This window comes from Heteronotia binoei, chromosome 4 (genome assembly GCF_032191835.1).
Source record: "Heteronotia binoei isolate CCM8104 ecotype False Entrance Well chromosome 4, APGP_CSIRO_Hbin_v1, whole genome shotgun sequence".
Lineage (NCBI taxonomy): Eukaryota > Metazoa > Chordata > Lepidosauria > Squamata > Gekkonidae > Heteronotia > Heteronotia binoei.
The window spans coordinates 122,973,450-122,993,533 of record NC_083226.1 but is presented as its reverse complement, the minus strand read 5'-3'; the positions used below and the strand labels follow the sequence as shown (position 1 = coordinate 122,993,533).

The following is a 20,084-nucleotide window of genomic DNA, read 5'->3' as shown; positions in this document are numbered from 1 at the left end:
CATGAACATATTTACTACCAGGCAGTGTTCCCTCTAAGTTAGCGTGAGCTAGCTCACAGATTTTTAGCCTTTAGCCCACACATTTTTCTCTTAGCTCAGGAAGGATGACCCCAAAGCAGTAGCTCAAAACTTTAATTCCAGTAGCTCAGAAAGTAGAATTTTTGCTCACAACACTCTGCAGCTTAGAGGGAACACTGCTCCCAGGTAAAGTATGGATAGGATTGCAACCTTGGGAATAAACCACTGTATCCTTGACATGCAGAAAATCAGAACTTGTGAACAATTCTACTCATACATAGAACAACGATGGGTTGTGCAGAATCTAACATAAAGCATAGCATGCAGGAAAAAATAGAGGACATTATTCATTTAGGATGTGCTAAGCATTTTTCTCACTGTTAATAGCTATTTTATGTTCTGTCAAACTTGATGGAGAAACTTTTTTGCATATATACAGCTGAACCATGGTTATAATGAAATTTTTGAGCTTTGCTGGGGGTGTGGGGAGGGTTGCTTTTCATTTTCAGATAAAAAACGAACCATATGCTTAGGACATAAAGCCATCCCTAGCTGCACATGAAGGGATCAATATGAGCTTCCCTTAGATATCATCTGAACACACATACCATCAGGACTTATGTATTACAGGGCATGGGAGGGCCATGCACATATCCCATGTCCAGTTAATGAACCGGTGCACATGTATTTATGCATATGTGCCAGCAGTGCAGGAGGAGCAGGGTTCTCTTGAACCATGTACAAATCCATCTGTGCATGAATGGCTGTGTCTGCACAAGGATGACATGTGACCTTAGTTTATTAATCAGAATAAGTTCACTGATAAATATTATATATTTATATTTAGGAGCAGAAATAGAGAGTTCTAGTTTTGCTTTTACTTTCTCAGTCTATTCTTACTATCTTTTTTTTTAAAAAAAAGGTCAATTTTGTGCTACACCTTGAGAAAAGCATGCAAATTTATTTTTACGGTAATGGCAAAGAAAGCTTCCTCATGTTATGTTATAAAGCTCTCTGTGAAATAGCTCAATTCAGAAATGAAAGCACAAAGGAGCAAAGTCTACATAGAACTGTGTGCCACAGAAAAAAAGAATCAGGTTGCATTCATATTCATTAGAAATAGTGAGGATGATTTAAAATATATATATATATGTCTTTATTCTGTGCCTTCATGAAGGTTCTAAAAGCAGATAATTATGTGTTTCCATAAAGATGTTGTTAATATTAGGAACATCCTGTTGACAGGAATTTTTGAAAATGTTTATACCTACAGAGTGCTAATTTTCCAGGTAAAGATAATATAGTTTTCACTGTTGCTATGTGTATTAGGAAGCCAGTCTTACTTGCTTCATTGACAAAAGCACTTTTCAAGGCTGAATCTGTACAGGCATGTAAAAACACACCTTTGCCAAGGCAGAAGCAACAGGCGGTATCGACTTTTACTGCACCACTTGTTGCTGTTGCCTTCCAGTCCTCCCCTCAGTATACCTCTGCAGAGGTGGAGGCACAATGATTGTACAAAATCACACATACACCAGACTCTGAAATGCCCTCCTTGTCCTCACTTTACATACCAAGCAGGGCTATGGTGGTACAGCATGTCTTGGCAGGATAGGGAAAAAAAACCCTTTAAAGGGCTGGGGGAGGGGGATAGCACGTGGCAATGAGCAGCACCACTACATTTTGAAAGCAGAGCTTATATCCACCCTCCTCCTCCACAGTGGCAATGATGGAAAGGTCTATGTTGATTCCTTTTTGAACCAGATAAAAGCAGGCTTATTTTAAAACCCAGAGTACAAGGGAAGACATCGGGAATGCCACAAATGGCAATGGACATAACATCATGTGGCTATTTCCCTTTAATGTAGGGGCTGTCTGCTTTCCATGCAGGGAAAAATCCTTGTGTGGAAGTTGCCTATGCATTATAAGGACATGGAATGAATGTCTGTGGATAAGGGAACAGGATTATGGAGGCAAACTCCAGCAGTGTACATACTCACTCCATAATCCCACTCCTTCCATTGGTGTTAATCCCTCCTGGCTAAACTGAAAACAATTACAACAGTCTGATACTAAAGTAGAGAATGGTAGTAGTATTGATGTTGAGACATATTAGGGGCGCAGTTTCCAATACAAATGCAAATACGTACAAAGACTTGGCAAGAGAATCAGCAAGAATTGATGTCCTTTTCACAAGCATATAGTTTCATTTTAAGCAGAGCGGTACTTCAACCCATCGGTTTCAGTGGACATAGAAGGTTGTAATGGTGCTGGCAGTCTGGGATAAAAACCGATTGCACAAAGTAGTCTGATGAAGTGTTCAAAGGGTAGAATTGCTGGCTCTCCAAATACCTGGAGATTTGCGGGGGGGGGGGGGGTGGACCCTGGAGAGGGCAGGGTTTGGAGTAAGGAGGGACTTCATATGGGTATAATGTCATAGAGTGCACCCTCCAAAGTAGCCATTTTTTTCCCAAGGGAACTGATCTTGATCAATCGTAATAACAGGAGATCAATTGTAATAACAGGAGATTTCCATGTACAACCTGCAGATTGGTAACCTTATCAGAGGGGGTGCATGACACATTTTTTCATGCTATCTAGCTAGAGTTGCCAGGCCTGACTCAGGACATATCTGGGGACTTTGGGGTTAGAGGCAGCAACAAGGCTGTCACAAGCACAACTGAACTCTGAAGGGGATTCTGACCATCACATTTAGAGGGACTGTGCTCCTTTTAAAAGCTTTCTCTCTATTGGAAATAATGGAGGATGGGAGGACCTTCTTTTGGGGCTCATAGAATTGGATCCCCTGGTCCAATCTTTTTGAAACCTTGTGGCCGGAGTTGTTGATGAGAGGCACCAGATGCTTTGCTGAAAATTTTGTGCCTCTTCCTCAAAAAAGCAACCTCCCCAGAGCCCCAAATACCCTCAGATCAATTCTCCATTATACCCTATGAGAATTAATCATAATCAAGGGTATAATGGAGCACACAGCAGACATTCCCCCGCTTTCTGATCATTCTGAAGTGGTCTGGCCCTTTCAAAAGAAGCCCAGGGCAAATAGGAGCATTGAGCCAGATCCACTGGAGACAAGAGCACAGCCAATTGAAATAATTTACCTTTTTGGTGAGCTGCCTGAAGAAGGAAACTACAAAGAGACGACAGAAGTGCAGTCCATTTGCAGCCACACCTGTTTGGGAAGCAGTCATATCCATTTTTGAATTTATTGGACTTTGTGTAGCTCTGCAAACAAAGAGAGAACATTGTACAATTTTTTGTAAAAGAGAATTTTTGGAATACTATTGAATATTGTTTAGTATAAAAATTGTTTTGGTTTTACATGCATTAGTAAAAACCCTCACAGAGTGGTCTGTATTTATTTGCCTATTCATACCTGTGAATTCTCTATCTTGACATACCCAACAGGGGATTGGCAACTCTATCACTATTCTGTCATCTGATGCCATATCCAGTAGCCCCTTCCATCCCTGACGTGTGTGATTCTCATCCCTCTTTCCCTGCTAAGCCAGCCAGGAGGCTTTTAGAAGGAATTAACTAATTTCTTCACCTTTTGCTGTCTAAACTTTAAAGCACAGATATGGCTCCATCCGTTTTCCTACCACAGTGTAAAAATACCATGTAAAAGATGGTGACCTAAGCCACAGGAAGTGGGGGAGGACAGGGGGAGGAGGGAAGGAAGAAAAAATGGCTTCAATCTGCAAATGGATTCTGTTTCCACTGTCTAAAATGGAAATGGTTGCCTTTGCACTGTAGACCAGCCTTGTTTATATATAGACATATGTGTGTGTTTCTAAGAAACACTGTGACTATCATTGCTAAATGTGAACAATAGCGTAATAGGTTTTTTTAAATAGTGTAACTACAAGTACCCACACTAAATAAATAATACACTTAACAGCATTTTTAAAATTCACTATATTCTGTAGACCTAATCCCTTGTAGTATTCATTTGGAATGAGAAAAAGAACCACATCCTAAAAATCAGATGTTCTCCTTTTTATTGTATGCTGTACCAGATAATTAAATGTCACATAAATAAAAGCTCTCAAGTGAGTTTATTTGTTTAAACAATTAAGCCAATTTGTGGCTTGCCAGATATGCTGGAATTTGTTCCTAATATCCATCCAACATGCCTATCTTTAGAAATGACACCATTTTTTTCTCTTTTCCTCCCCAGGTGCTTTATTCCAAATATTTATGCAGCTCTTTTCACTGCTGTACTGGTACCACTAATGTGCTTGGTAGTGGTATTTGTGGTGTTCATCCATGCATACCAGGTGACATCCCAGTGGAAAGCTTATGATGACGTATTCAGAGGAAGAGCTAATGCAGCAGGTATGAAACCTAAAACAATCCTAATCAAGCCAACAAGCAATGTTTCCTCAGTAAACTGCCTTCCAAATAGGTTGCTGCTTTTCTGAATGTCTTCTTGTGCTTTAACATCCTTGTGTCAAGAAGCACCCAACTCTCTCTCCCCACAACTGCACAGGAGCTGTGGGGAACTTACCTGAGCCCCACTGGGTCCAGTTCAGATCAAGACCCTGGTGCTGGGAAGGAGGACCTCCAGTCTTCTACACACACACACACACACACACACACACACACACCATTTTCCCAATCTTAAAATGTGCTACAGGATATTTTTGCCCCATTTCAGGGTTGCACATGCTGTATTAAGTGGAAATAATGCACCTGAGAGCCATTTTGGCTTTGGAAAAAAGGGAGGGGGGAGTCTGGAGCCCCTCTTTCCCCAACTTTTAGTTCATGTCAGGCCCTGCAGTATATGGGTGTGTTCCCAAAGCTGCTGCACAGCTTCAGGAAAAGCCAGCTGAGTTGGGGAAATGATAATTCTACTCATGGTCTTACATGGTGTGCGGTTTGGCCTTGAGCCAGACCAGTGATCCATCTGACCTTTGTCTTCTCTCATATGAACATATGAAGCTGCCTTATACTGAATCAGACCTCAGCCCATCAAAGTCAGTATTGTCTACTCAGACTGGCAGCAACTCTCCAGGGTCTCAAGCTGAGGTTTTTCATGCCTATTTGCCTGGACCCTTTTTAGTTGGAGATGCCAGGGATTGAACCTGGGACCCTCTGCTTACCAAGCAGATGCTCTACCACTGAGCCACTGTCCTTCCACTAAAAATATTGGATTTATATCCTGCCCTTCACTCTGAATCTCCGAGTGGCTTAAAATCTCCTTTACCTTCCTCCCCCACAACAGACACCCTATGAGATAGGTGGGGCTGAGAGAGCTCTCCCAGAAGCTGCCCTTTCAAGGACAAAGTCTCAGAGTGGCCTACAATGCCCTTTACCTTCCCCTCCCCACAACAGACACCTATGAGGTGGGTGGGGCTGGGAGAGTTCTCCCAGAAGCTGCCCTTTTAAGGATAACTCCTACAAGAGCTATGGATGACCCAAGACCATTCCAGCAGGTGCAAGTGGACGAGGGGGAATCAAACCCGGTTCTCCCAGATAAGAGTCTGCGCACTTAACCACTACTCCAAACTGGCTCTCTCAGTAGCTACTCAAACAATGGTCTTTTCTAGCCCTGCTGTCTATGATTCTTCATTTAGACATGCTGGAAACTGTACTTGGGCCCATAACCAAAAAGCAAAAGTGTTAATAGACTATTTGAAACACATGACCAAAACTAAATCTGAAAAGTTTTCTGCTTGCTTTCTGGTCACGAATCCTGGCCCAGATGGAAAAGTCAAATCACCAGATATTATTAAAAAGCTATGTGATCACCTCCAAATTTTTCTTCTTTTAAAACAGCTGATGGGCAGGATCCCCAATTTGCATCCATTTTTTGGTTTGGTTTGGTTTGGCATAGTTTGGTTAGGGGCATCCATTGGGGATGAATAAGGCTGATGTGTAGATGACACTACATTACAGGCAGAAAATAGTGAAGATTTGAAATGACTACTGATGATGGATAAAACAGAAAGCCCCAAAGCAAAATTACAGCTGAACATTGAGAAGACAAAAGTAATGACAAATAAGGAAGTACACAACATTAAAGTTGATGATGAAGAAATTGAAATGTCCGAGTCTTGGCTCAATCATCAGCTGAAAGGGAGACTGCAACCAAGAAGTCAGAAGGCTTAGGTGCCTTCAAGAGCCTTAGGTGTAAGGTTGCTGTAGACCAAGATAGAGATCATTCATACTATAATATTCCCCATTATTATGTATGGATGTGAAAGCTGGACAGTGAAAAAAGCTGACAGGAAGAAAGTTGGTTCATTTGAAATGTAGTGCTGGAGGAGAGTTTTATGGATACCATGAACTGCCAAGAAGACCAATAAGGGTTCTAGATCAAATCATGTTTGAATTCTCCCTATAAGCTAAAGTGACCAAACTGAGACTATCATACTTTGGTCATGTTATGAGAAGACAAAAGTCACTGGGGGAAAAAATGAGAGGAAAAGTTGAAGACAGCAGGAAAAGAGGAAGAACCAACATGAATTCAATTGCAAAACCCGAGCAAGGCTTGTAATGATAGGATGTTTTGGAGGGCATTAATTCATTGGGTTGACATAAGTCAGTAACCACTTCATATCACTTAATATGCACATAGCTGATATGCTAGAAAATGTGTCAGCTATGGCTTTTCCATTTGAAGTCCAAAGTCACTCCTTTTTTAAGGTTGTCAGCTTTTTTTATTGGCACTGCTCCTCAGTCTATAATTGGCATTGTGATTCATGCACTTTCATGCTACTTATGGAGTTGGACAGGAAGGCGCAATGTACTCTGTTACTTTAGGCTTATTTATCTAGATGAGATTTTCCCCTTCCCCACTACAAGATAGGCCCCAGTATTTTTTTTTCTCCCTTTTAGTAAGAAGACTGTGAGGAGGGTAGGTAAGGATATTTACTTGCATGTGGTTTCCCAATGAGTTTCATAACTAAGATTTAATTTGGGCTGTTGTATAAGTTCTCTGTCTACAATACCTTAAAAAACTTGACTTAGGTTGCTCCTTGATTTTGTTAGCAACTGAGGATGGCCATCGGTGGGTTGCATTCTTTAACTCCAAGCTTCTCAGAGGCAAGTTCAGTTACTGGATGGACAAGTCGGTGGACAAAAATGTAATGCGTAGAATTTCTGGTTTGCTGTGGTATTGCTGGTGTTGAAGAAATCTAACTATAACGATATCGTATGTTAGGGAGAAAGGGGAAGTCAGTGAGAATGTACCACCTGGGAATCATGACTGGATTCTGTAACCTGTACTAGAAGTTGTCCTACCTTGGGAATCTAGCAGTTTCCCCCTTCATATCTTCTTTCTCCAGCTGCAGAAAATTTCCCAGAAGCTTTACTTTTTTTTCTTTTTGCATAGTATATCGAGCTAAAATTGCACCCAAACTAAGATGTAGATGCTTCTAGCCTAATCCACCAATTATAACATAGGAAAAATACTTTTACGTTGTGCAATGTTTTGAAATTTGTGTTCAGATGCATAACAAAACAGTCTGTTTCTCAGAATGTTTGTTAGACTGAATTAATACTCATTCCCCATAGTTTCATTTTGAATTTAAGGAATATCCTGATTCTATTAAACCACCCTGCTAAAGATGGAACAGTTGGCCTCCTTCCAGTGGGAGGTAGTACACATGTAGGCAGCAGTAATTGAATTTAAACTATATTCCTTGTGTGTTTCCTCTACCCTGTCCCTTAAATAGCCAAGTAAGACAATCTTAGTATCCAGGGAAAGAGATTTCTCATAATATCTTTAATTAGATCCTGTACCATCTGCAAAAAACAAACAAGTACCTTCATCTTGGGACAGTTCTGATATACAGGGCTTTTTTTGAACAGGAACGCAGTTCCGGCTGGCTGGGTGTCAGGGGGTGTGGCCTAGTATTTAATGAGTTCCTCCTGGGCTTTTTCTACAAACAAAGCCCTGCTGATGTATAATAGAAGGTCTGCATTGCATTCTGACATTGCCAATTAATATCTGTTGCAGGATGACAAATAGATATATATCTTAATTCATGTGGTCATTTTTTAAAAATCTTGCCTTTGACTCTTCATTGGTGTAGCCTCCCTCCTTTTTTTTGTACTCCTGGTATTAATTTGAGTAGTGTCAAATATCACTGTTACTGCATTATATAAAAATGTTCTCTCAATACAACTCATATCAGATTTACAAGAAATTTCTTCCAAATCCTCTTCCCTTCTACCTCTTGTATTATGCGTCCAGACATTTTTCCTATTATTTTTTGGAAATTCTGAGTTTTCTCTTTTAAATGCAGGAGATATCTTGTAGTTCCATATGATGAGCTGGTGTGGTGGTCCAGCCATTAGCCCCACCATGGCTATGACACTTTCTCACAGCCCCGTCTATGGATAACTCAATGGACCTTGAGTTAAAAATGTCCAACTTTGTAATGAAATGGAGATGTTTGTCAAAGTCTAAATGGTGGGGATTTTATAAGGACAAAACCAGTAGAATACTTTTTATTTTCAGTTCATTTATTTGCATTTTAATGCAAAATCTTAAGGTTAGGATTACTTCCCTTAGACTAAACTATAGTTGATGGTGTTAGCATTATTTTTATCTGTTTTATTTTGATCCCTTGGCAGTTCATATCTGTGTGCAGAAAGATGTCATGTTGGTGAATTTCCTGCTGGGCATAAACCCTAGAGACCTGTCCTTTGTCTCATCGGAAAAAGACGCACAACATGATCACAAGAAGTGCTCACTTCCCCAGTCTGCCTAGCTTGTTTACTTTCAAATCTCTGAGACAATCATAGCGGAAAGGAAAGTTTAGTTTGCCATTTGTTTCCTTCAATTTGTGCTGAACTGAAGTGGACAAAAAGTATCAGTGAATTTTAGGACAGAGAACTATATTGCTAGGGCTACAGTCAAATCCACGATTACGTAGGAGGGAGTCCTACTGCACTTGGAGAACGGGTATTTAAAATATCACAGTTAATTGTCCAGCAGTTAATTGTCCAGTCAACATGGGAGAGAGCTAAGGTTATCAAAGTTGGGCTGTCATTTAAAAGGAACACATATTAATGCTTTTGCTAATATAGTTGAGCCTCTGATAGTGCTAAGCTGAAAATGACCTGTTAACTTCACAATCTTATTCACAGGCTGCTCAGATGGACTGCCCTCCCTTTTTGATGGTGCTTTATGAGGACTGAACCATTCACCCATTGCATGGGCAACAGATCCCTTTCTCCCATTGCTGTTCAGCAGCTGAGCAGGCATGTAGGCTCTGGGGGACCTGTGGGGGCTCTGTTCCCATCTTCCTGTAGAGGTGCCCCTACTCAGGACCCCCGGCCTTTCCTCTTTCCCCCATGGCTCCCACCTTCTCAGCTTTCACCCACATGGCCCCTCAGGAGGTGGCAGTGGAGGAGAGGAAGGGCTGTTTAAATCACACAGGAGAGGCAGTAGGAGTAGCTGCCAGCCCCCCACATGATTTAAAGGAAGGAAGGAGTAGGAGGGAAGAGAAGTAACAGGTACTCAGAGTTGCACACCCTGAGTTCTGCCGGTGGCAGCGGGGGGTGGGGGGATGGCAGTAGCAGGGAGAGGAGCCACTAAGTGCCCCTCAACTATTATTTATGCCCCTGACCTTTGAAATTCTGGCTACGGGCCTGCAGCTGAGTACTAGACGATGGGAAAGTTGCCTGACTCCAGGCAACTGGACACTTCTATCGACTAATGCTTGAACTGCAGCAGAGTGCTGGGGGACTGCAAAGCACTATCTGTGCAATGGATGAACTTTCTAGGGCTACCTTGAAATTAAAATAGATTTCTGGGTTGAGGGGGCATCTTGAACCTCACAACATCCCAATTTCTTCCTAAATGTTCTACTACATAATACTTTGGATCAGGCCTAGTCATTAATCATGTCTCTCCTGTGCAATGAAGGTATGGTACAGTGCTAAAGTTACGCTGATTTATGTGGACATACAAGCAGCATTAAATAGATCCCCTATATGTATGTATATTGTTTATTATGGTAGCATGCTACACAACTGAGCAGGTTGGGACTGTTTTCTCTGCAGGCACTTCCTGAAGTGCACCTGCTTCCCATATTTTTACATGCTATGCCAAGGTTTTAAATAGGTTGAGCTGAGGCCTGTGGATAAAGTCCTACAGTGACTGGAAACATGACCAGTACTTTTTAGTGGGAGAGGAATTCTAAGAAGCCAGGAAGCTATGGTATTGCTATGGATGTGTTAAGTAGATATTTGTCTTCTGATAGAAAAAAGACAAATCTTTTGATACTGAATGGTATAAATATCTTGGCTGTCTCCTTGGGAAGTATTATTTGCAGAGAAAGACACATGCTGGGCACAGTCCAGCAGAAAGTGAGAACAAGTTGACTCAAGCACATTTATTTCAATATAATTTATTTAAATGAATGTACTAAAGCACAATTATTTTGGATTCTAATTGCTATGTTTATAAAAAGAAAAAGTAGGAGCCACATTTTAAGGCAGGATATATTCTTGGATTCTAGAGGGTTAGTGTCTTTCATTTTATTCTGCTTCATGGTAGGTATTAGGGGTTCATCATGGGTATGATTTGTTGCTTTACAGTGCAATCCTAAGAAGAGCTACACCCTTCTAAGCCAATTGACCAACAGACTTAGAAGGATGTAACTGCTTTGGATTGCCCTGTTAGCACAGCAGAGCACAGAGAAAACAACTACTGTTAAATAAAAAAATTCTAGAGATCTGTTCTTCTAAAAGTGTCTTTTCCCCACAGCACAAGGAACTTTCCCTGGACAAAAGCTCTTCCACTGAAGAACTTCTTGCACCAGTGGAAGATGCCACCATTAATAGAATGCATCTATTCTACCCAGCCAGGCTCACTATCCTCTGCTCCTTCATGCCCTTGTGTACTGGAAATCTCTGGTTGTAGATAGTGATGTCTCCAAAATTTGCAATCTCCTTATGTGTGCGTGCGTGTGTGTGTGTGTGTGTGTGTTTTAGAATGAAACTTTGTAGTGTTCATAAAATTTGGAAGTATAATGACTCAAGTGTCGTTACTTCAAGAAGTTCTTCTCCAGTTTGGAATGTAAACTGAGATTCTGCCAGTGTGCTTAAAAGTAGAATGCATATCCAACGTATGTTTAATAATCTTTCTTTGAATAGCTAAACAAGTGGTACAAAAATCAAAAGTGTTCCTCTGGTTTTAGTGCACTTTTGGTCTGGCTTTCAGCCCTAACCACATTTTAGGTAGAGCTGTTTAAAAGCCCCAAAGGTTGATTTTAGAGTGCCAGCAGACTATGTGCACAGCATCAGCCAGCATCTGAGACACACGAATGTGTCTGATGAATAGCATGCAGCTTTAATGTCCTGGCCTGTACAAAAAGAGCTGAAATTTTTGAGAGGTGATTGAAAAAGCAATATTGAAAAGGCTTGCAGCCAACATTATGAGTCATTCTTTCAAGAAAACTCATGAAAGAAAGGTTAGCCTTTTCGGAGAAAATTTGCAAATACCTAGCCAATTCTGATTTGGGCTGAAGGGAGCCTATCAGTATTTGCAGACAGCACAGAAGGAAATTGATAGTAGAGCAGTTCCTGAGATGGTCCCTGCCTTGATTATATCATTTTTATCACTGCCATTTTACGCCTTCTCTGGGCAGGTGTTCACAGGCAACACAGAGAGAATTTTTAAAAAGCACCCCTGCCCACCTAAACATGATTGAGGTGAGAGAGTTTGTGATTTCAGAAGATCTCTTTGCCCAGGCAGTCTTGAAGTTCTCAAACCTGCTGATTGTTAATCCTGGGTGGAACCGGGAGCACGCCATTATGACACTGTTTTTAGAGTCACAAGAAGAAATACAAATGGCCAAGCTCCTAAAATGGCTACCACTGAAGCAGAACTGTGATATGATGCACATCATCAAAGGTAGCTGGTAAAAGTTAACAGCTTTTAGCAAACTGGAATCCTTTACAAGGGGGAATTGGAGGCATTACCAGACCATTGAATGCAAGAAGTTTCAGGGAAAATTAGAACATTTGAAGACAAACCTGATAAGTTAGAAGAAAAAAATTCCCAAACTGATGAGGAATCAATAACACAATGAAACCTGGAGCCCTTTTGAGCTGCAGAATCATATGGACTTCTCACCTAAAACATAATTTTTCATCCCATAGTTACTCAGTAACAACATAAACAAGGCAGAGCATATCAAACAGAAAGTGTGGTTTCAGAAGAAATGTAAAAATTTAGCTTTGAAGTTACCACCTAACCAGTGTAGGGTTGCCAATCCCCAGGTGGGGGCAGGGGATCCCCCGGTTTGGAGGCCCTCCCCCAGCTTCAGGGTCATCAAAAAGCAGGGGGAGGGGAGGGAAATGTCTGCTGGGAACTCTGTTATTCCCTATGGAGATTTATTCCCATAGAAAATCATGGGGAATTGATCTGTGGGTATCTGAGGCTCTGGGGGGGGGGCTGTTTTTTGAGGTAGAGGCACCAAATTTTCAGTATAGCATCTAGTGCTGCTCCCCAAAATACCCCCCAAGTTTCAAAAAGATTGGACCAGGGGGTCCAATTCTATGAGCCTCAAAAGAAGGTGTCCCTATCCTTCATTATTTCCTATGGAAGGAAGGAATTGAAAAGGTGTGCCGTCCCTTTAAATGTGAGGGCCAGAACTCCCTTTGGAGTTCAATTATGCTTGTCACAGCCTTGATCTTGGCTCCACCCCCAAAGTCTCCTGGCTCCACCCCCAAAGTCCCCAGATATTTCTTGAATTGGCAACCGTGAACCAGTGTTCCCTCTAGGCTGAGTTAATATGAGCTAGCTCACAATTTTTTAGCCTCCAGCTCACACATTTTTGTATCAGCTCAGGAAAAATGGCCCTTGAGCAAACTAATTTATGCAATAGCTCACAACTTTAATGCCCGCAGCTCACAAAGTAGAATTTTTGCTCACAAGACGCCACAGCTTAGAGGGAACATTGCACCTAATCAAAGAGTGCTCTATAAAGGGAAGGCTATATTGAGTTGTTTAAAAATAATTATGAGAAGCTATGGCGTAAAATGGATGAAGATATGTTAAAATGGAATAAACTTAATTTGTCACTGCTGGGTAGAATAGCTGCAATAAAAATGAATATTCTACCAAGAATAATGCATTTGTTTCAAACTATTCCCATTGTGAAAGATAGTAAACAATTTGATAAATGGCGAAGGAAAATTTCAGAATTTGTGTGGGCTGGGAAGAAACCAAGGATTAAAATAAAAATTTTGACAGATGCAAGAGAGGTGGATTTCAACTACCGAATTTAAAATTATATCAGGAAGCAGTTTTTTCTCTCACCATTATATAAGAAATAATTTGTTAAATACATGGATGAAATATAAGAAATATGGAGATGAGAGAAGATCGTTATGGATAGTGCCAGCTGAAGTAATAAAAATAATGGCTGAGATAGGTGAAGAAAAGTGGTCATATAATCAATTATTAAAAATACAAAGTGAAAAAATAGAATTGAAAACTGGTGAAGAGTTGAATAATAAATATGATTGGTTCCAAATGCAACAAATAAAGAGCTTGGTGGATAATGATATCAAAACTGAAGGAATAAGAAAAGAACAAACAGAAATAGAAAAAGTTCTGCTTGGAGATAATGAAAAATAAATTTCAAAAATATATAAATTACTTTTGAAATGGTCTACGGAGGATGAAGTAATGAAATCTAAAATGGGCAATTAATGTAAATAAAGAAATACAGATGGAAACTTGGGAATACTTGTGGAAGATTTCTATGAAGCTCTCGACATGTCATAGTATTAAAGAGAACTGTTTTAAAATGGTGCATAGATGGTATATGACTCCTAAAAAATTGGCAATGATGAACAATAAGATGCCAGACAGATGTTGGAAATGTAAAAAACATGAAGGTTCTTTCTACCATATGTGGTGGACTTGTGAAAGAGTGAAAAAGTATTGACAGATGATTCAGTAAGAAATTTCTAGGATCTTGGGATATGAATTTAAGAAAGTTGCAGAGAGTTTTCTATTGGGATTACAAATGGAAAAATTACCAAAAGAAGATAGAACTGTAATTTGGTACTTGCTTTCAGCTGCTAGGACATTATATGCGCAGTTGTGGAAGCAAGAAAAAATACCAGAGAAATGGGATTGGATTATAAAAGTTATGACATGGAGTGAAATGGACAAATTAACAAGAATATTAAGAGACGATGATTTAGAAGTTTTTAAGACGGAGTGGAAAAAGTTTAGAAGATACGTAGAAAAAGAGTGGAAAATAAAAGGACATTGGACAATTTTTGATAATGATTAAATTTTAAAAAGAAGAAGAATATAAATTTTTGTTTTAATAGTTAAGGGTACCTTTAAATATTTGCACTTTAAGTAAATAACACCGGCGGGGGTCGAGTAACGGGGGGAGGGGTGAGTAGAAAGTAATATATGGGGTAGATAAAAGAAGTTTTTAAAGATGTAAGAAATAGATTTATTACCATATGTTACCAATAAAATTGTTCTAATTATAAAGGGAAGGCTAGAACTTTGTATGTTTTATCAAACAGTCAAAAGGGTCATTAGTTCCTTTAATTACATGGCCAGCAAAAACAAGAACTCCTCATGCTTCTGTGCTGCCATCATAAACATTTTTAAAATGGGGCTCATGCATCTTACCCAGAGTGAAATCTGTGGACTATACAGGTTACCTGGAGCACATGAAACTCATTTGGCACTTGAAGACCCTCTGGAATATTTCTGATGTTTTTCTTTAGTTCTGGAGAAGCTACACATTTGCCTCCAGAAATTAAAGTTGAACTCCTCAAAATTCTATATGGAGCATGAAATTACAAACTAGATATAAAATCCAAGAGTTTGCTGTCATGGACATACCATAGCCCAGCCATAATCATTATCTGATTATATTTTTAAAAAAATCTAAAAAGAGAGTGTTTTGTATAACAGTGATAATAAACAAAGCTTACACAACATATTGCCTTAATTATTTGGAAGGTTTGAGCTGGTTCAGATATGTTTTCCAGATTGTGTAGTGTTGCTGTGGTTTTTTTTGTTTGCCAAGAGTTTTAAAAATATTTTTAAAGGAGCCAAATAGAATAGGAACTAAAATAAAACAAATCAGCTAGCAGCTTTAGCCCATGGGCCAGCTGAAATCGCAAAACTGCACATTGTGAGCTTAGGAGTGATCTTACATCTGCAGACAGAGCTAGCATATTTTGCAACATTTCCCAGAAAACACACCCCTTCCTTTGGAGGGTCCCTGACACTCCTTGCTTTTCGCTCTTCAGAGTAGTCCACAAATTTTGGATGCATGTGATATGCATAGTGGGGTAGGGATCAGAGTCACTAGGTGGGGCAGTGGATCTTGGCCAGTGGGGAGAACCCCACACCCAACAGTAGCCACCCCTCTCTCCACCCCCCCCCCCGCGAGATATAAAGGGCCTTCCAGCTGATCAGTTGAAGAACCCCTTTAAATCTTTCAGTAGGGGAAGAAGATGGGCAGCAGCTGGCTGCATACCTGAACTCCAAGCGGCAAATTCACCACTTGGCATTTTGGCACCCTCCCCCACTTCTTGTCAAAAGCATTTAAAGGGGCCCTTTAAATGCTTTTTGCAAGAAGTGGGGAGGCAGTGCATGGCCCTCAGTTCTTGCCAATTCCAAAGTCTCCAGCCAGGGACTCAGAAGGACCTGGCAACCCTATAATGGGGGCAGCATGAACAAATTAGCATCTAAACCAGGAGCTCTGTTAGGGGGTAGCTTAAAAGAACAGACAAATCAGTGTAATAAAATCCTGTCTGCCTGTCTGCTTCTGCACAGATAATTTTTTTTTTTTTGCCTGGATGGACCATAGCATTCTCCTGCTTTATTGAGGAGCTTTCACACAATGCCCATGTTCTTTCCAAGCGTGATTGAGGCTTTCTGTTTTAGGCAGGAGCAAAAAACAAAAACCTCCTTTGCTTTAACCAGAAGGGGAAGTAGCACACCGGCTTCAGGCAGAGTCTCCAAATGAAAGCTAGTCTGGAAGAGGCAGAGTTTAGTACAATTTTTTAAATCTAGTTCACAAAGTTCACAAAATCTTCTGGAAGTACCTGGGCCAAAGGAGGCCAAATTAAAAACAACTAGAGAACAGGCCTTCTCTATAAAGGCACCCCAATGGTGGAACCAACTGCCGGAAGAGGTGCAGGCCCTACGGGATTTTAATCAATTCCGTAGGGTGTGCAAAACTGCCCTCTTCCAACTAGCCTTCTAAGATGCAACCTGGCATAAACATCATGCCATCTTTAGCACAATTGAGATAGAAGCACCACTAAATTATACTGTTTTAGACTGTTTTTAGATTATTTAATGTTTAATTGTGAATTGTATTTAACTATATTATCCTGTTTTTATGTTATAACATGGCTTATGCCATGCTCTGTAAGCCGCCCTGAGCCTGCCTAGGCGGGGAGGGCAGGGTATAAATAAAAATTTATTATTATATTATTATTAAATGGTGACACTCAGGTCTGGCAGTTGTTGGAGAGAGGTGAGTTGCCAGGCTGTGAGAGGGCCACACTTTTTGTGTTAGCTCAGTGTGTTTATGCCACCACAGTGAGGAAGAAGGGGATGAGGAGGCACAGTGCCAGCACTGAGCATCACAAAGACAGGGCATGTGGGTGCAGTACCCATGTGCCTTTTGCTTACTGCTGCTTTCACCGCGGGGGCAGCTTCTCCTTCCCCCATATAGAATCAGTCTACAAAACACTGGCTGCATCCAAACATAGTTTTTTCCTCTAACTTCGCAGCCAGATTGCAACCCTTTTATTGAGGAGAACCACAATCAAACATGATAATCAATTGTCCACTTTCTAATCTCCTTTCCCCTTTTTTACTTATGTCTCAAATGTGATTTGGTATTATCTTTCCATCCAAGCCATCTGGACAAGAAAGTGTGTATTTCGGAAAGTCCCACCCACATTGGTGCCATTTTCCATTCCTTACAGTTGCTACCACCACCCCCACTCACATACCACCGGAGTGCTTTTTAAAAAAATCAGTAATTGCTATTTTGTTATAATAACTTCATAATCATCTATTGCTGCAGTGTACTAGTTCCTCTCAGTCCCCATCCTTTTATTCCTCCACCTGAGTCTAGCTTTCTTTAGTGCTTGAGCAAAGATTTGCCCCCTGCTGTCTGATTACTTGTAAAGAAACAAAAAACCCCAAATCCTAATCATTTTCTTTAAAAAACCAAAATTACTGTGTGGCACTTGCAAAAATATTTAGTTATTTAGTAGAAATATGTAATCGCTGATGGTAAACTTCACAAGTAACTCTGCTTGTTTTCTTTTTGTTTAATTTTTTAAAACTACAGTCCTATGTACATAGGAGTGATCCCCTTTGATCACACAGAGGGCCAAACTAGATATGACACGACTTTAAAATAATTTAACTGGGCCAAAAATGTGGTCCTCTTGTCTTTCTCCCTCCCTCAGGTTGCCAACTCTGACTTGGGAAATTCCTGGATATTTTAGGAGTGAAGCCTGGGGGAGGGCACGGTTTGGGGAGGGGAGGGACCTCTGTGGGATATAATGATACAGAGCAGAGGTGTCAAACTCATTTGTTATGAGGGCTGGATGAATCTGACATAAGTGTCACTGTTGGTCTGGACCATGCATGCCATAAAATGTAACATGAGATATTGGAAATACAAACTTTATAAAGGTGATTTCAGATGTCAAATGGCAATAGCAGGTGAATGTCAACAGCAAGCTTGAGACCTTCATAGTGGTTTAAATTTAATTTATTTAACTGTGTTTTAACTGTATTTTATTGTATTAATTGTAATCATGGTACACATCCAGCCCTCATAACAAATGAGTTTGACACCTCTGCTCTGTATCATTATATCCCACAGAGGTCCCTCCCCTCCCCACGGATTTCCCACCAACTGCTCTGCATAATCAGGAAGTGCCGGACCTTTTGTGTCGCAGATGTAAACAGCTAAAAACCAGTTTACATTAGCGACGCAAAAGCGTTATGCGGAGCAGTTGGTGGGAAATCCGCGCAGACGCTGCGCGGTGAAGAGGGACGTCGCTCCGAGGTAAGCTCTGTGGGAAAATGCCCTCTGTTTTTAACACACTGGATCTCATTAAAGGCCTCTTCAAGTTAATATGTGTTGAGCCACAAATAGATATGAAAGAATGTGTAACTAAAGAATTAGATTCTAGACAAAATAATTTGAGGGCAGAAATCAGAGTCTATGAATTTGATAGCATAGATGTCTCATTGTTTATTTATTTAATGTTTATCTATTATTAAGAACTCAAATGGAAACTCTAGCATGAAACTGCTGAACCAAGGTTCACTGAGAAGTTTGATACTATCCATTTAGGACATAATAAATAAATAAATAAAATTTCAACTCTGTTGTGAGCATCACTTGCACTGTCAAGAAATGAGGGTTAAACACCCTCCAGAGCCTCTTTATGGGGGCTTCAACAGGCCTCAGGCCGGAGAGTGGAAGGGTTTAACCACATCTTTTGTCTTCCTGCTCTCTCTCAACTGCTCTCCCCTTCGATTGATTAGTTGACAAGAAGACTTCCTGCCTGGAGCAATAAGCTCTAGTATAGACCAATGGGATCAGATTTTTTTTAAAGGATATATCAGCATGGGAGAAAATTGCATCAAGAATCCATTTCGGAATAGCAGCTGTATGACTGTTCCTCAGTAGCATGTAGTTTTCTGAACAGTACTGGCTCTGTATACTAAATGACTATCATTACAAACAATTAAATGGCCCTGTGGACTGGGGTACATGCCAAAGTCAAAAACCCTTTGCCAAAGGCAAGGAAAATAAGATTGACTGTTGAATCTATGTCATTAATTTTGGTCTATTAATTATGAGATATTTAAAAAGTCATCACAAGTGTACATCATTTTATGCAGTTTAATGTGGAATTATATGCAAAATTTGGTTTGCTGACAATCTTTTCTTTGCATTATGTCCTCTCCCTCAAACCACACAAACAGCCACAGCTGGGACTTCATTCTCAAATTGTACTGCAGCAGTTCACACTGTCAAGCCATTAAGCTACTTTGGGAAGTGCACATTGACTTGTAATTTCAGGAGTATGAACTGCTGCAATAGAATCAGAAATCCTGTTTTAAGTGGCTTGTACAATATTATTCTGTATGAGCGCATCCCTTCTTTGGGTCTTGGCCAAAAAAGACATGCCTGAGATGCATGGACATGTACCCCCATTAAATCAGTGGGACTGCAAGCGTTTCAGTCCTGCTGAGCTTAATGTCATTTAAGTTTGCTAGTTTCCATTGGATTGTATCCTGTATTTTGCAATAACATCCTGCAGTAAATTTGTTTTGCCTTCATAAGCTTACCATTTCTCTCAGTCTCAGTCTTGTGAAAGAGACATTCTATTCTAGGCTATAAATTCTAACCATTTAGCAGTAAGAGTGTGTTCAGACCAGCAGTTTTTTGCAAGATCTGCTTGTGTGAGAAGTTCCACACTAATTTCTGGGATGTGTCACTTGTTAGCAATCTACTTCTTGATAAAAAGTTTTTAGCCCATTTAAAGAAATGATGCAAACATTTAGTTTTGATAGAATTCACATGAGTCCCAATCGCTGTCTTCCCCTACATAAGAATCTAAGACCAGCAGTGATGGAGCAGTTCATATCATCTAGCATCCTATTTCACACACCATATGGTTAGATGCCCCCCAGGAGGTTACAAGCAGTGCATGGAAGCCAAAAACAGTGCATGGAAGCCAATAGGAAGCAGAGAGTGAGTATAAATGGGCAGTCTTCACAGTGGAAGACGGTAAGCAGTGAGGTGCCGCAGGGCTCATTACTGGGTCCCATGGTCTTTGACTTATTCATTAATGATCTGGAGTTGGGAGTAAGCAGTGAAGTGGCCAAGTTTGCAGATGACACTAAATTGTTCAGGGTGGTGAGAACTAGAGAGGATTGTGAGAAACTCCAAAGGGATCTGTTGAGGCTGGGTGAGTGGGCGTCAATGTGGCAAATGAGGTTCAGTGTGGCCAAGTGCAAAGTAATGCACAATGGGGCCAAGAATCCCAGC

General features: G+C 40.5%; 1 protein-coding gene across 3 annotated transcripts in view; it reads left to right on the top strand.

Moving 5' to 3' along the window:
* ADGRV1 (adhesion G protein-coupled receptor V1) overlaps positions 1-20,084 on the top strand; it is a 556,327-nt gene that overhangs the window by 485,963 nt on the left and 50,280 nt on the right. For all 3 annotated transcript variants that reach the window (XM_060235701.1, XM_060235702.1, XM_060235700.1), the window contains one exon: positions 4,214-4,371. In XM_060235701.1, the coding sequence (XP_060091684.1) occupies positions 4,214-4,371 (158 nt within the window). The remainder of the gene's footprint in view (positions 1-4,213; positions 4,372-20,084) is intronic.